This window comes from Hemiscyllium ocellatum, chromosome 3 (genome assembly GCF_020745735.1).
Source record: "Hemiscyllium ocellatum isolate sHemOce1 chromosome 3, sHemOce1.pat.X.cur, whole genome shotgun sequence".
In the NCBI taxonomy this organism is placed as follows: Eukaryota; Metazoa; Chordata; class Chondrichthyes; order Orectolobiformes; family Hemiscylliidae; genus Hemiscyllium; species Hemiscyllium ocellatum.
In genome coordinates, this window is record NC_083403.1 from 134212003 (window position 1) to 134229568 (window position 17566).

General features: G+C 41.9%; 1 protein-coding gene across 1 annotated transcript in view; it reads right to left on the minus strand.

The window, feature by feature from the left end:
• The window catches only part of LOC132808013 (structural maintenance of chromosomes protein 6-like), a 125180-nt gene that overhangs the window by 48102 nt on the left and 59512 nt on the right, over window positions 1-17566 (minus strand). The window contains exons 12-14 of the mRNA XM_060821910.1: window positions 15486-15571; window positions 12907-13071; window positions 4554-4732 (exon numbers count right to left, since the gene is read on the minus strand). Coding sequence (XP_060677893.1) covers window positions 4554-4732; window positions 12907-13071; window positions 15486-15571 — 430 coding nt within the window. The remainder of the gene's footprint in view (window positions 1-4553; window positions 4733-12906; window positions 13072-15485; window positions 15572-17566) is intronic.

Below are 17566 nucleotides of genomic sequence, written 5' to 3' on the forward strand. Positions count from 1 at the left end.
TGTACCTCCATCCTTGAACCCCACCCCTCCAACTGCAACAAGGACAGAACCTCCCTGATCTTCACCTTCCACCCACCAACCTCCGTATACACTGCATCATCCTCCACCATTTCTGTTACCTAAAAATGGCCCTCACCACCAGAGATATAATTCTGTCCCCATCTCCATCCACTTTCGGTAAAGGTCATTACCTCCGCGACTCCCTCGTCAAGTCCACGCACCCCACCAACCCAACGTCTCCTCTTGGCACCTTCCTCTGCCACCAAAGGAATTGCAAAACTTGTGCCCACACCACCTCCCTCACCTGCGTCCAAGGCCACAAAGGTGCCTTCCACATCCATCAAAGTTTTACCTGCACTTCCACACACATCATTTACTGTATCCGTTGCTCCCAATGCGGTCTCCTTTACATTGAGGAGACAAGACGCCTACTCGCAGAGCGCTTCAGAGAACAATTCTGGAAAACTCGCACCAACCATCCCCACTGTCCTGTGGACAAACACTTCAATTCGGCCTCCCACTCCGCTGAGGACGTGCAGGTCCTGGGCCTTCTCCATCACCACTCCCTAACCATGAGGAAGAATGCCTCATCTTCAGACTCTGGACCCTCCTTCCCTGTGGCATCAATGTGGATTTCACCAGTTTCCTCATTTCCCTTCCCACAACCCCCAACCTTCTCCCAGTTCCAACCTTCTAACGGCACCACCCTCATGACCTGTCTGACCTGTCCATCTTCCTTTCTACCTATTCGCTCCACCCTCACCTCCGACCTATCACCATTACCCTCACCTCAATCCACCTATTGCACTTTCAGCTACCTTCCCCACAGCCACAACCCCCCTCCCATTTATCTCACTAGCCCCTCGGCTCACAGCCTCATTCCTGATGAAGGGTTTGTGACCAAAACATCAATTCTCCTGCTCCTTGGATGTTGCCTGACCTGCTGTGCTTTTCCAGCATCACACTCCTCGACTCCTTCTTGGTTCACCTAAGCTGATTTCAGACTAGGCCATGGATTCCAGAGTCACAACTTTGCTGATCCATAATGCCTGGAACTATTATTCTAAAAGTAATGGTAGGTAGAGAAAGTGAGGTCTGCAGATGTTGGCAATCAGAGCTGAAAATGTGTTGCTGGAAAAGCGCAGCAGGTCAGGCAGCGTCCAAGGAGCAGGAGAATCGACGTTTCGGGCATGAGCCCTTCTTCAGGAAAGGGCCCTCATCCAGAAGAAGGGCTCATGCCCGAAACATCGATTCTCCTGCTCCTTGGACGCTGCCTGACCTGCTGCGCTTTTCCAGCACCACATTTTCAGCTCTAATGGTAGGTAAGCCATGATCAAAAAGCCCCTGAACTTCTGAAACATGGTCCAAATGAGTCAGGAGATAATCATTTCTAGTCACTAAGTTAAAGTCAGTTACCTTAAGCTTATCATGGTGTGAGAAACAGATTTTCCTTGTGGTCTGATTATGAAACAGGAGGTGATTTTGGGTACTATGCAAGGAACATTTTAGTTTTGGAAGCTGTAAATGTTTTGGGATTGTCAGATTATACTTTTACTGTGTGCTTGAAAATATTTGATTTTTTTTTGTTTTCACTAAAAATAGTTTGGTTTCTTATATTTTATCTTCACTTTTTTTTTGATTAGCAAGATTTAGTTTTATTGTTAATGATGTGTTAATGTTTTAGTGAGAGATTACGTAATTAAAACTGAAACAAAACAAAGTGTGATCTACCAAGCCCAGTCTCAGACTGGGTACTGACTTGTCCTGTCATAACATCAGCTAGGATCACAACAATAGCCCCAGAGTTTAAAATCACAACACCATGTTATAGTCCAACAGGTGTAATTGGAAGCACTAGCTTTTAGAGCGCTGCTCTTTCATCAAGTGGCTGTGATGAAGGAGCAGTGCTCCAAAAGCTAGTGCTTCCAATTAAACCTATTGGACTATAACCTGCTGTTGTGATTTTAAACTTTGTACACCCCAGTCCAACACCAACGTCTCCAAATCATAGCCCCAGAGTTTGGGTACAGGGATGACATTGTGTTAATGCTCTGTGTTTGTTCAAAGTTGTGTAGACAGCATATACAAGCTGTCCTTGCTGTTCGATCATTGTAATGATTATGATATACAGCCTTGTGCTGGGCCCACTGCCAAGCAACAGGACATCTCGGCACAGGCTCCAAGTTCATGGCCAGCTTGCAACACTTAAAGCCAGTGTGCACCTCTTAAATCTGAGTTGAGTTCTGGCTGCAGCAAGGCCTGACAGTGTTTGAACAAGCTCTATCAATGAGGAGCGAGCGACAGAAATGACACAACCAACTGGGCATCATGACACAGGTTTCTCAGATGGTGAGCTGGAGGCCTTGTTGCAAGGAGCTAGAAAGGAGGAGGGGTTCCTCTGACCTGATGGTCCAGAAGGGCCTTTTAAGCAAGTCCTGGGAAGGTCAAAGGGCAAAATGGCATAGCCCCAAACACCTGAATGCAATATTTTAAAAGAAGTTTAATGACCTCACACAAGTGGCTAAGGTCAGCACAAGCATCACCCTGCTTCATTCACCACGCTCCTTTCTTGAGCCTGGCAATAGTTTGCAAGCCACAAACCTCAAGGTCAGTGTTATCAGAAGCCAATGGTACATTCCCACAATGCATCGCCAATGTCACTTCAGCCACTTCCCACAATCTGTCTGCATTCCAAGTCCCACTGCTTTCTCCCAAACCCTACTTCCCTCAGTCCAATCCATCCTTCGTGCACATAAGCTTCCAGGACTTTTCACCTGGCCTGCCTCTTGTCCCAGAGGGAGAGAAGACCAAGAGAAATAAACAATATTAAGTGATCTGACAAGCATCTCTAACATTGTCATCACGCAAATTTTCAGGGTAACAAACTCATGGAGTATGCCACCGGGAGTGAGTTGTTGCGCTGAAGACAGCGTATTGATATAGCTGATTGGTGCATAACAAATGCATCATATCTGATGCCGGGATAGTGAGCATTTCCAAGCATGATGCATTTGTGTTCCTGATGAAGGGCTTTTGCCCGAAATGTTGATTTTACTGCTCCTCCGATGCTGCCTGAACTGCTGAGTTTTTCCATCACCACTCTAATCTAGACTCTGGTTTCCAGCATCTGAGTCATTGTTTTTACCTGCATTTGTGCAGGCACACACCAACTGCATATTGATTGATTGGTACCCTTTTGCAATCTTGGCTCATACATTATTGAGATATAGGGCCAGGAAAACCACATGTGCTGTGATGCTTCCCTATATCGCAGGAATTCCCACTCTACTGGCAAAGTCATTTGGGTGTTTTTTTCAGTTTCACTCTGTTTAGAAAGAAGAGAATGAAGCTTCCCCTGTCCTAGTGCCGCCTTTTCCTGCACGAGAGAGAAGTGTATCAGTGATTGAGGAGTGATCCATTTGGGTGATGTGACAGCCACGGTGGAATCTTTATCAATGAGAGCTTATATCTCTCATTTATAGCCTCACCTCAACCTCACATATTTAGTCAGTCTCATAATCAGCAAGATATGAGGCTTGCTAAATGTGAGATTGAGGTGAGGTTTGCTAAATGTGAGCTATAAGCTCTCATTGATAAAGTCCATTAGAAAGTATATGTTATGTCTATGATGCATTAAACAGAATGAGGCATGTTGTGTAGTTGATGCAAGGTAGTGATTAAGGTTAGATTCAGTGACCTTAGCCACTCTGTGAGAACATTGAACTTTCTGCACCACTGCATCTTCTTGTCTTGAATCCTGGCATTGATCTCCAGAGAGAATCTTACACCTTATGAATAGAACACACCCCTCTGTCTCGACCAAAATCTTCAGGCTCGTGCTGGAAAACCTTGAAGCCTGCTCCTTCTCATGCTATGCCATTATTGCAATTTCTCCCACAGAGTCATAGAGGTATACAGCATGGAAACATGCTGTTTGGCCCAACTTATCCACACCAATATAGTTTCCTAAACTCAACTGGACCAAACTGTCTGCATTTGGTCCATATCCCTCCATAACTTTCCTATCCAATTACCTGTCCAAATGTCTTTAAATGGCATCAGAAATAATATCACAACAACCTCCTCCACTCACAATGTACTATGTTTTTGCCTTTTAACAGAAATTGCTGGAAAACCTCAGTACAGTTCTAAGGAAGGGTCACTCAACTGGAAATGTTAACTCTCCACAGACGCTGCCCGATGGGCTGATCTTTTCCAGCAATTTCTGTTTTTGTTTCTGATTTACAGCATCCGCAGTTCTTTAGCTTTTTTTTTTGTCCCCTTTAAGACTTGCAGGCTAGAGTTAAACATTGCTCACCTCTCAGTTTCTAAGGCTTTCCAAATTAATATTTCTAATCATATCTATATTTTATGGAGAAAGAAACAACTGTGTTCAAGTTTAATGATGGATTTTATAAATGATTTTCTTTTGGACTTCAGTTTGCAATATACTGGACCTTTACACATTGTGGTAATAGTTAAGAAAGTCAAAAGCAATCAATCATTCTGTCACTGCTTTAGATAAGTACATTTTGTAAAATGCCAAGACTTACCTAAAGGGCCAATTGGTTTCTTCCTGAAACGGCCTTGTTTATGGGCTTCCTCTACTTTCTGGAGAAATACAGGCATATTTTCATTGAAGCGTTTCAACCAGTCCATTCCACTGGCCTTCAGTTTATTCAGCTCACTTTCCTTGGACTGAACCATATTCTTCAAACTTTGTTCCTCATGTCTGTAGGGATGTAATAGTTAACACTACAACAACTGTATGAAATAATCTTTGCCTTTTTGTAGAAGATTCTATGACTTAAACCTCCTGCTCACTTCTTATAAAAAAATAACAGAATTTACCATGCATGATTGTCTTTATAATATAGCCTTAAAATTAACGTTTGCAACTTATGACTGATGCACAAACTTTAAACACATTCAATTGGTGTTTCTCTTCACTTATTATTTAATGCCTTGGGGTGCAGGTTCAAAGTTCATTGAAACTGGAGTCACATGTAGACAGGTAGTGAAGTAATCATTTGATATCCTTGCCTTTATTGGTCAGTGCACCGAGTGTAGGAGTTGGGAGGTCATGTTGCCACTTTACAGGACATTAGCAAGGCCACTTTTGGAATCCTGTGTGCAGTTTTGGTCTCTATGCAACAGGAAAGATGTTGTGAAGTTTGAAAGGGTTCAGAAAAGATATACAGGATGTTGCCAGGGTTGGAGGGCTTGATCTATAAGGAGGTGCTGTATAGGCTGGGGCTGTTTTCTCTCAAGCGTCGGAGGCTGAGGGGTGACCTTCTAGAGGTTTACAAAATCATGAGGGGCATGGAAAGGGAAATAGTCAAGGTCTATTTCCCAGGGTAGGGGAGTCCAAAACTAGATGGCAACAGTTTAAGGTGAGAGGGGAGAGATTTAAAAGGGACCTAAGGGGTAGCATCTTCACATAGAGGTGGAATGGTATGTGTATGGAATGAATTGCCAGAGGAAATGGTGGAGGCTGGTACAATTACAACATTTAAAAGGCATCTGGATGGGTTCATGAATAGGAAGGATTCAGAGGAATATGGGCCAAATGCTGGCAAATAGATTACTTTAGGATATCTGGTTGGCATGGACAAGTTGGACTGAAGGGTCTGTTTCTGTGCTGTACATCTCTATGGCTCTCTTAACCTGATTTTTTTTTTAAATGAGTTAAAATCTATGTTAAAAAGGCAGGCAGGGAATGTTATATGGATAAACATATTAAGCCTTTGAGAATTTATATCCAAGTAATAAATTCTAATGGCTATATTAGACTTAAATGAGCTTTTTAATCCCAATTTTAACTTGGATTGAAAGATCAATGTTGACCCTACAGGAGCTCAAATCACCAATGTGAGGTTTGGGCCATTTTAGCTCATACGAAATAGGAGGCTGAGGAGGCTATTCAGCCCCACAATCCTGCTCTGCTGTTCAATACAACCATGGCTGAAACTTTACTTCAACTCCACCTTCCAGAATTAGTCCCAAATCCTTACTACCCTTGATACTCCAAAAACTATCAAACTTTGATCTTGAATGTACTCAAACAGTGAGATTCCACAGTTCTCCAGGGGAGAGAATTCCAAAGATTGACATCTACCCTGTCAACCCTGTTAAGAATCTTATTTGGTTCAACGCAATCACCTCCCATTCTTCTAAACACCAGGGAATATTGGCCTGATCTACTTAATCTCTCTTCATAGGATAATTCCCTCAACCCAGGAAGTAATTCAGTCAATCTTTGCTGCACTCCCTCTAATATGTCCTTCTGTATGGAGACTAAAATTGAACATGGTACTTCAGGTGTGACCTCACTAATGCCACTTACCATTGTCGGAAGTCTCCCATTTTCCATCTAACTTCTGAAAGCTGTACTCAGTTAGTTTGTTGTACTGTACAGTGCCATGACATTTGCTGTTCAGCTGCCCAAGTACACGATGAGGTGGCACAGTGGCTCAGTGGTTAGCACAGCTGCCTCACAGCACCGGGGGCCCAGGTTCGACCCTACCCTCAGATGACTGTCTGTGTGGAGTTTACACATTCTCCCTGTGTCAGTGTGGGTTTCCTCCGGGTGTTCTGGCTTCCTCCCACAGTCCAAAGATGTGCAGATTAGGTGAATTGGCCATGCTAAATGCTCAGTGTTCAGAGATGTGCAGGTTAGGCATGTTAGTCAGGGGAAATATAGAGTAGGGAAATGGGTCTAGGTCAAAGGGTTGGTGTGAATTTGTTGGGCCTGTTTCCACATTATAGATATTCTATTCTATTCTATTCTACACATTTAAAGGAAATGTATGGTTTCTGCATGTGGCACTTTCCATTTGTTGCAAAGACACAAACCCACCCAGCTTCGGGGGGAGATCACACCAAGCTGTTTGCTACAAAGCTAACATTGCATTTGCCTTCCCATTTTCTTGCTGTACCTGCATGTCATCTTTCTATCATTCACATACAAGGTTTGTTTGAATGAAAACATTTCTCCGTCTCTTCTTCAAATAATGCTGATTTATTTTTTATTTTTCCTTTCAAAGTCAATAAATTCACACTTCGTCACTTTGCATTCCATCTGTTCTCGCCCACTCGCCCAATCTGTCTGCATCCCTCTGTAGCCTCCTCGCATCCTTACTGTTTCCTTTCCCAGCTGACTTTGTATTGTCAGTAAACATCAATGTGCTGCACTCAGCCCCACAAGTCATTAATATTGTTTGTGAATGGCTGTGGTCCAAATACTGATCCTGCTCGTTTGAGTTTGCCAAGCTGACAATGTTGTGTTACCCTCTGTCCTCTGTCTATTAACCCCATCCTTAAAACTGGCCACAGTAATGTATAAACCTCAGGACGCCTAATTTTCTGTACTGAGTTTTGGATGTTCTCTCACTCACTGCTGGCTTTTGAAAATTCAAATGCACTGCCTTCATTTGTTCACCTCTATCTACCTTACTGCTTATAGGCCCCTCATAAATCCTTGCTGACACAGCGAAAGTATAATAAATCCCTAATAAAAGATTTGACTACTGTAATGTTGTACGTACTGGTCTATAGCTCCCCATTTTCTTTCTTCTCCTGTTCTTAAAAAGCTGACTTTAATACCCTGGTAGTGGGAGACGCCTGATCAGGTCCAACACCTTAGGCTACCTAATGATATAAGAGCCCATGGTTTTGGAGGTGGTGTATCAGGATCAGGCTAACCAATAGAAAACAAAGATTTGGGATGGGGCTGTGCATTTTCAGGATGCAGCCTGTAACTAGTTGAGTGCCACAGTGATCAATGCTGGGGCCACAATTATTTACGCTGTAGGAAAGTTGTTATAAAACTGGAAAGGGTACAAAAAGGGATGTTACTGAGACTGGGTGGTTTGAATTATAAGGAGAGATTGGATAGGCTGGGACTTTGTTCCCTGGAGCATAGGAGGTTGAATGGTGACTTAATAGAGATTTAGAAAATTGAGAGGCATAGATAAGTTGAAACCAAGGTCTTGTCCCGAGGGTAGGGGAGTCCAAAACTAGGGGCCATAGGTTTCAGGTGAGCGGGGAAAGATTTTAAAGGGACCTGAGAGGCAATGTTTTCACACAAAGGGTAGTGCATTTTTTTGGAACAAGCTGCCATACAAAGTGGGTGAGGTTTGTGCAATTACAACTTTTAAAAGACATTTGGACAGTTGCATAAATAGGATAGGTTTAGAGGAACATAGGCCAAACACAGGAAAATGGGACTAGTTCAGTTTAGGAAACCTAGTCAGCATGGGCAAGTTGGGCCGAAGGGCCTACTTCCATCCTGTATAAGTCTATCATTCTATGACTTCAATGAGGAAAATTAATGTACTATCACCATGCTTGTGGATGATGCACAAATAGGTGGAAGGCTAATGGTGAGGCTGGTAAAAAGAGTCTGCCCAGGAATACAGACAGGTTACGCGAATGAGTGAAACTTGTCCAGTGGAATATAATGTTTGGGAAAATGTGAGATTGTGCACCTTGGCAGGAAAAATAGAGGAGCTGAATTTTATATAAATGGAAAATCTACAGAAAGGAGTAATTTGAGAATCTTCACCCATGAATCAGAAAAAACTAACATCCAAATTCAGTGGGTAATAAGGAAGCAACTGGAATGTTGGCTTTTACTTCAATGGGAATTGAAAATAAAAGTATGGAGGTTTTGTTAAAACTATACAAGGCACTGGTGAGACAACAGTTGGAATACCATGGGCAGTTTTATCTAAGGAAAGGTATTGGTATTGGAGGCAGTCCAGAGAGCGTTATCTAGGCTCATAACTGACATGGAGGTAATGTCTTATGGGGAGAGGTTTAGTAGGTTGTGCCAGTATTCATTGGAACTTACAATGAGGTCACCTCACTTCCTTCTAACATACAAGATTCTTAGGGAACTTGAAATTGTAGATGAGGAAAAGTTGTTCTCATTGATGGTGGAGAAGACTTGATGGGCTGAGTGGCCCACTCCAGCTCCAAGATCTTACGGGTTTTAGGTCTTTGAGCTTGGCTCTCTCCTGAAGTTGCTGACAATGATGTGGAGATCACAAGCTGGGAAGCAGGGTGGATGCGACAGGAAGTAGCTGCAGGGGTCCTACAGGGAGGGTCTCTGACATAAAAATAAACCAAATCGAGGAGGGGAGCGCAGGCCTGATTGAAGTGGGTAGAAAAGCCTGCAGCAGGAGAGATGAATGATTGTGATCCCCTGAAGGAAAGCACTTTGAGGTCTGCTATTTATAAACACTGTGTGTCTGGTGAGGCTGCTACAGGTCTCATCAAGATCAAACAGTTCCCTTATCAAATTGCCAGCAAAACGAGAGGAGCATTTTACGCAACTAAAGACACGGGTCCTTGATTCATACAACATTGGTCGTTGGGTTTTAAGCATAGATATTCAGAGAAAGCAGCAGTTTGCCTAGCAGAAGCATGTATTTTCCGGCCATTCACATTAGTATTTTTGGTAGCACAGTTAATAGGAAAGATTATTGTAACAGGCACTAAGCTCCACAGCATACGCAACTTAGTTCTGGGCACCAGAAAATTTATCTGACCAATTCCATGCTTCAAATATCATTGAGGCAGTGCAGGATGGTGCAAACTGAAATTTGTCCCTTTTATACCTGTTTTACAGGTGGGAACCAGTTTATTACATAGTTTGGGAATGAAGGTTATTCAGCCAAAGGACAGCAGACACATTGGGGAATAGATTCGTTTTGATGACTGAACAAGTTGTGTTTCTGGTTGTCAGATGCATGTTAGGGATAAATAAATCACTATACTGACAATATGAAACATTTAAATTACTAATGTTTTGACTTCACCATCATTGAGATTTGGAGAGACCCAGGAAACTGGTGTAGAGAACCCACCCAGTGGCCAGGGATGGAACTACAGGTAGATCCAAACCTCATTCTGTGAGGCTTATATACCTGAAAAATGTGATAATTATTTTACCTGCCTGTGACTTTTTCAGGTAACAGGAGATCGACACCCTTTATGTGAAAATCCCACAGGGAACATTGATAGGTAAGAATACATAGTAATTTCAATAATATATAAGAGAAGATCGTCACAACACCAACCAAAGCTTCAATCTATCAAGTTTTTCTATTGTTTAATCTCCCACAAGACCTTCTCTGCTATATGAGAAAAAAAAACACCAAATAATTCTCAAACATAATAAAGATGTTGATCTTCTGCTTCAAATATTATTGAAAAACAATAATATTGTTGATTTGTTTTGGACTAAGATGGAAGCAGTTCATCATTTGTCGAGCTAATTGTCACTAATGAGTCCTTCACATGTTCAGGAGCAGCACTACTGATTGAGATGGATGACTCCTAAAGTAATTGGGTTTCTGGAATATTATGTGGAAGCCTCACATCACCTGAGGTAAAACAGTTTGCTCAATTGCCACCATGTGCACAACCCTTTGCTCCCTCCACCACTAATGGACATTAGCAGGAGATACATGGGAACACCACCACCTGCAACTCCTTCTGCAAGCCACTCACCATCCTTTCAGTATTACTGGGGTCAAAACCCTGGAAAGTCCCTCGCTAATAGTATTATGGGTGAACCTACACCAAATGGACTGCAGCATTTCAAGAAGGCAGCTCACCACCACCATCTCAAGAACTATTAAGGGCAAGTTGCAAAGACCCAATTAGTGGTGTACCAGGGGGAATCAGTCCTAGGGCCTCAATTATTTACTTACTAAATTAATGATTTGGAGAAGGTGGTAACTGGAATGTAATACAAATTTACTGATGAGGCAAAATTAGATGGAAGCCATGTTGTAATAAAGACATAAGGCTAGGAACCCTGAGGGCCAACTTTTTCACACAGAGGGTAGTGCATATAGATTGAGTGAGTGGGCAAAAAAAGTGGCAAATGGAATTTAACATAGTAATGTGAGATCATGCACTTCAATAGGATGAATCAAAGGGCAGACTATTATGTGGAGTGAGTCCAAAACAGTGCAGCACAGAGGTTAGCATGCAGGTGCAAGGAAATCAAATTAAGTGGTGGACTTTATAGTTTTGCATTAGAGTTTAAAAACAGGGAAGTCTTGTTACAACTGCTGGTGAGGTGGCACCCAAAGTAGTATATACAGTTTTGGCCGCCATATTTAAGAAAGGATTTACTGGCATTGGAGGCAGTTCAAAGGAGATTGAGTCTTATTCCTGGGAGCAAAAGGTTGACTTATCAAGAACAGCTAAACAAATTAGGCCTTTATTCATAAGAATTTAGAAGAATAAAGGGGAATCTGATTGAAACATACAAGATTCTGAAGATGCTAATAAGATAGATGTTGAGCAGAAGTTTCCACTTGTAGGGGATGTCTTAGCAAAATGATATAATTACAGAATACGGGTATACTCCTTTAAAATTGAGATGAAAAGAGTTTCTTTCCCAGAGATTAGTCAATATCTGAAATTCTCTACCTGAGAGAGTTTGGGAGGCTAGATCACTGATGGTATTTGAAGATAGATTTTTGAAATATTGGAACCTTGAGGGCTAATGATGAGTTAGCATCATAGGGAAGTGGAATCCTGGGGCAGATGAGCCATGAGTTTACAGGATAAATACAGGAAGCACAGGCTTGAAGGGCTGAATGGCCTACTGCTCATTTTCTTAATGTTCTTAAGTTGATCATATGCATTTTATGCAAGGTTTCCAATTTGCTGTTAGATCTGCCCTGTTCACAGGAATTGGTGAAATAATATATTTCAAGTATTATGCATATTATAAAACATCATTTGAAAGAAATTCTTGTCATTGTGTTCATTCCTTACTTATCTACCCATAGATAGAAAAATAAGACTGTGGTGGAGCTACCAGAAAGAATTGAAAAGATGGCTCTAGAGTGGCAACCAGTGTGCAACAGCAACTGTAACAACTAACTGAGCAAAACTGATTGAGAAACATGGACACATAATAGAAATTAACAGTATAAATTAAGCTGTTGCATATGGGACACATTCAAAACCAGAATTGTTTTGAGTAGGATGAACAAAAAAAACTCCTGAGAAAATCCTATTTCATAAATAGTCTGCCCATTTGATGTTGCAGTAATAACCTTGAAGTGATGAATCTGTCTGCATTATAGAATACAAGCAAATGTTTTAATTATTGTGAATGTAAAAACATTGGTGCATTACTGAGTAGCCGTGTTGGCAGCTGCTCAAGTACTAAAGTTAGGCCCATAAATTTTTGACAGCCCTATTTTGAAGTAGAAAGCAGAAGTGATTTCCTCTTTCTCACCAGGGACAACCTAAATGTCTGTTCTGTTATTCCAAAAATAGCACTGTCATCTTCAATTAGTATGAACACCATTTTCATCCATTGTTACCAATTGCTGAAAATATTCTAAAATTGCCTTCATCATAAACTTTTTATATCTCACATTGCTTTTTTAAAATAAAACATCATTCATGATAGAAAAACAGAAATTGCTGGAGAAACTCAGCAGATCTGTCAGCATCTGTGGATGAAGAAAAGAAACACTTAACTCTGCTTTCTTTCCACAGATTTGGATATGCCGGATTGGGGTGGACAAAGTTAAAAATCACACAACACCAGGTTATAGTCCAACAGGTTTAGTTGGAAGCACTAGCTTGCGGAGCGCTGCTCCACAACCACCTGATGAAGGATCAGCCCTCCAAACCTGGTGTTTTATGATTTTTAACTTCTTTCCATAGATGTTGCCAGACCTGCTGGGTTTCTCCAGAAATTTCTCTATTGTTTCAGAGTTCCAACATCTGCAATTCTTTTTTTTTAAGCTGTAATTTTTGACAATGTTCTGCAAATTTGATTTTTGGCAGTTTGTACAGACAGATCATGATATTAGCAGATGTTGTCAGATAGTCCTCACCAATCTTCACCTCTTGATTACTAACCTCAGATTATCCTGCTCATCTTTCAAGTTGCTGATTGCATTGTAACAGTTTTCGATTTGCTGTAAGGTTGTGGCTTCCTCTTGCTTTAGTGGTTTCAGTTGCTGTTGAAGGTTGTTAATTCCATTCTTTGGTTCAGTGAGGTTAGTTTGTGAACTTTGACCTCCCCTTTCAAAGTAAATTTGAAGAAAAGGAGTGGAAATGTGTTGCAGTTAGAAACATGAACAATATGAGCTGCACTTACACCTCCAGAGTTTTACTAACACAAGGGCAACTCCATCCCCATCCCCATCCTAGGTTTCCTGTAAGGATCTATTAGCATATTGCAGATATGCTCACATTCTATTTTGTTTGACTTGTTTGAAGTACAGAGATTGAATATGGGATTTCATGTGCAAACCTTAGAAATTTTTTTAGAATCCTTACAGTGTGGAAACATGCCATTTGGCCCAACAAGTCCACAGTGACCCTCTGAAGAGTATCTCATCCAAATCCATGCCCCATTACTCTACTTATACCCCTAACCTACACATCATTGAACACTGTGGGAAATTCAACGCAGCCAATTCACCTAATCTGCACATCTTTGGATTGTGGGAGGAAACCCAGACAGACATGGGAAGGATATGCAAACTCCACACAGTCATCCAAGGCTGGAATTGAACCCAGGTCCTTGGCACTGTGGGGCAGCAGTGCTAACCACAGAGCCATCATGTCACTTATTATAAATTATAACTTAAGACAATCCCTAAACTTTCTGTTCCTGGAGAAAAGTTTCTCTCCATCTGGAATTGCTTTTTAAAAGTTAGCAAGTAGTTTGTTAACAGGACGTAATGATCCAACTCAAGCAATCTGTCAGAAGCAGCATAGTCCAGTAACCCACACAGACAGCACAGGGCTGGGTAAACTCAGAAACAACTCCTTCAGCAGTAAGTGTTACAGCCTTTGATTTAAGTCTCCTTTAACCACTTCAACAGCTAGTGAGAGAAAGCCAATGCATAAGGAGAGTGATGGGGTAAAGGTGGCATAGATTGACAGATAGATGAGAGCATATTATACCAGGATAGGGTATGTGACAGGTAGATGAGGGATAAGCAGCCAAGTAGATGAAGGTAGTAGGCAGCCAGATTGGTGAGGGATATGTTGTGAAGTGGATGAGGGTGTAGGGTGCCAGATGGGTCGGGGTAGAGTGGCGGATTAAGTGCTTGAGGGTTTAGGGTGGGATCTGGTGGGGTTCGGAGGGTTGAGTTGTTGGAGTGGGGAGAAAAGTTTGATTGGTGTCTGTCTGGAGTCGGGGGAATGAAAGATGTGGTTGGCTGGGGAGTTAGAGGTGGGGGGATGGAAGTGGTCAGGGGCATGCCCTTGGAGAGGGATCCCTACCTACCATCAGTTCTGAGGAAGGATCATCAGACTCAAAATGTTAACTCTGATTTCACAGATGCTGCCAGACCTGCTGAGCTTTTCCAGCAAATTCTGTAGTTGTTTGTGAGGGGGCTCTATGGTCAGGTTGGTGGGGAAGGGAAGGGAAATGTCTTCATGTATTTGTTGGGGTCAGGGAGGCAGGGCTATGATTGGGGGAGTTCATTATTAGGAGGCAGAAGGGAATCTGATGTCCATAGAGGTGTGGGGTCTACAGGTTTAGTGGGGGAGTCACTGCTGAGTTGGAGAGTGGTGGGAGAGCCCGTACTATAATTGAATAGGAATTAAAGCAGGTTTTAATCCTTCAATGTTTCCTGAGTAATTATTAAACTTAAATCAGTCAGAATTCTCAGAATTTACTGACTGTAACTCAAGAGCTGGGAACCTCATCAGAGGATAGCAGACACCAGCTGATTACTCATTAGAAGTTCAATTCCTCAGGCAAATTCCATCCAGTCAATTGCTTTGGAACTTCCACATGGTCCTGACATGCATCTTCTGAATTACAGAGAGCTGTGAACAACTTAGTCTATCACGAAAACCAGTCGTCCGTCCATTGACTCTGACTGTACTTCCCACTGCCTTGGGAAAGCAACCAACATAATCAAAGACTTCTCCCACACTGGTTATATTCTCTTTCATCCCCTTCCATTGGGCAGAAGATATAAAAGTTTGACAACAGTACCAACAGATTCAAGAACAGCTTCTTCCCTGCTGTTAACAGACTTATGAACGGACCTCTCATATATTAGAGTTGATCTTTCTCTGCACCTTCTCTGCAACACTATATTCTGCATTCTGTTCTATTACCCTGATGTACTTATGTAAGGTATGATTTATCTGGATAGCATGCAAAACAATACTTTTCACTGTATGTCAGTACATGTGACACTAATAAATCAATCAAATCAATAACTATCTTGCTATAAGAAGATCTGGGCCAATACTCTTTCTCTCTCCACAGGTTTTGCAAGAACTACTGAGTAATTCTAGCATCTCATATTACAGGATATGAATTTAGTCAAACCTGAGATAAAAGTTGAGGGTGAAGGAAATGTTGATGATAGAAGCAACAACCATATCCTTCTGTAATGTTTCCAGAGTACAAGTAATGAAGCTAGTGAAAATATTCTTTTCCAAGACTGTAATAGTAACTTTCTAACCTACTCAATTCTTCAAGTTGCCTCTGTAATCGATTATGATCTTTCTCAAGCTGTTCCAGCTGGGACTTGCAGAGGTGGAATGTGGCCTGGAAATCAAAGGAATAGAAATAATTCCAGATAGCTCTAAGTCTTGCACGTGTTTGCCATGTCACAGATTTTAAATCTAACTTATGGCAACGGATACCAAACATAGATTGGCACAAGTTCATTGCCTCGCACCATCACTGATCTGGGACATGATTAATCAAATATGAGATTAACTTTTCATATCATTGAGTAGGCTGTGCAAACCTGTGCAATGAATCACCTTTCTTAATTCACAGCTACCAGGCAGTGCCAAAAGCTAACATAAGATCTACTTTAAAAATATCTTGGCAATGCTTTTTGATGCCATTCATCAAGGCATACAGTACAGAGGTGGTGCTTGGAACCATCGAGCCCCTGCCAATCTATCCACACAAACCCCACTTTCCAGCACTAAGCCCAATAATCTTTAATGTGATGACATTTCAATTGTACTTTTCCAAGATTAAGGTTTCCAGCGTCTACTACCCTCCCAGGTAGAGATTTCCAGATTTCAACTGTCCTCTGGATGAAAACATTTTTCCTCAAATCCCCTCTGCCCTTTTGACTTAAAATTACATTGCTTCATTATCGTCCCTTCAACTAATGTGAATAGCTGCTTTCTATCCACTCCGTCCTTGCCTCTCACAATCTTATATACCTCAATAAGGTCCCCCTTCAGCTTTCTCTGCTCTAAAGAAATAACCTAAGCTTATTTGGTTGCTCTTCATAGCTAAAATGCTCCAACCCAGGCAACATCCAGGTGGATCTCCTCTGCATGCAATTCAGCTTCATTTAAATTATTCACAGTTAGAAGTAGAGTTACTCCCAGCATAGACACACAAAAATGGAAAGAAGATAGAAATTGGTTAATTAATTAATGCCGTAACTTCCTGTATAAAATCTTCCTGAGACAGTCCGTCCACCTGTAGAAATTTCACCTGGCCTATGCATTGTTTTATTATTTAACCAGCAGTTCTTATTAAAGATGTCATTCAGTGAGAGAAATCTCATTGGAGTTAAGTGCAGATAGCATGGCCCTTGGGTTGGGCATGTCATAGTCAGCATTTTGAGAGATGCATGAACACAATGGTTTGGGGCAGCAGTTTCATGCAAGACAGCGGAGTGGAAACAGAAGTGTAGACAATGTTCATTGGCATATCAGTCGCCATAATTGATGACAGACTTTCCACTCAACGGACTGTTGAGGTCCTTAAGTGAATAACTAAGAGCCACTGAAGATTTCCATTCCGCCACCAGGATGGTGGGAGGAGTCTGCAACCCAGGAAGTGGCTGCCTACAAAAATACCTTCATTGTTGGCATGCAATGGTGCATGGAGAGCAGTCCTGCCCTTGGCAACAACCAGTCTCTCCTTACCAATGCTTCAATGAACTGGTCCTGGAAAGCCTGGTCTGCTCACCTCAAATCCAGGGCCTCCATCACGGTTGGGCCTGGTAGGCAGCATTACTAGCAATGGCTACCAGTCCAAGTGGCACTGCTGGGACTGAGGAGTTTCCAGTTCTTCGGTTGACAGAAAGCACTTGGAGGTTGGATATCTGCCTTTAAAGGGACAGGAGTCTCGACACAGAAGTGTTAATTGCCTGATGGGTATCAGGGAAATTCATGGTGAGATTGCTCACAGGTTACCAACCCATCATCAGAGGCACTGCTGCCACTATGAACTTCTGATCAAGCTGTGTCATATTGGGATTTGCAAAAAAATCTGGGAAATCACCAACTTGGGACCCCACATCCTTTCCATTGGCAGGCTCAATGCAGTGCCACTGACCTGATGCATAACCTTGAAAAACTTCTGTGCTACCTTTTCAACAACCATGTAACAGAAATGTATCTTCAATCCACTGAGCTAATGGCTGTCTGCAACTAAAATATTCTTCTGAGCATACAAACCAAATAATGCCACAGTACATCTGAACAATTAATTAAAATTATGTCACTTACAGATTACCAGAAAGACGTTCATGTGTTATATTTTATTTCTACAATTCCTGAAACC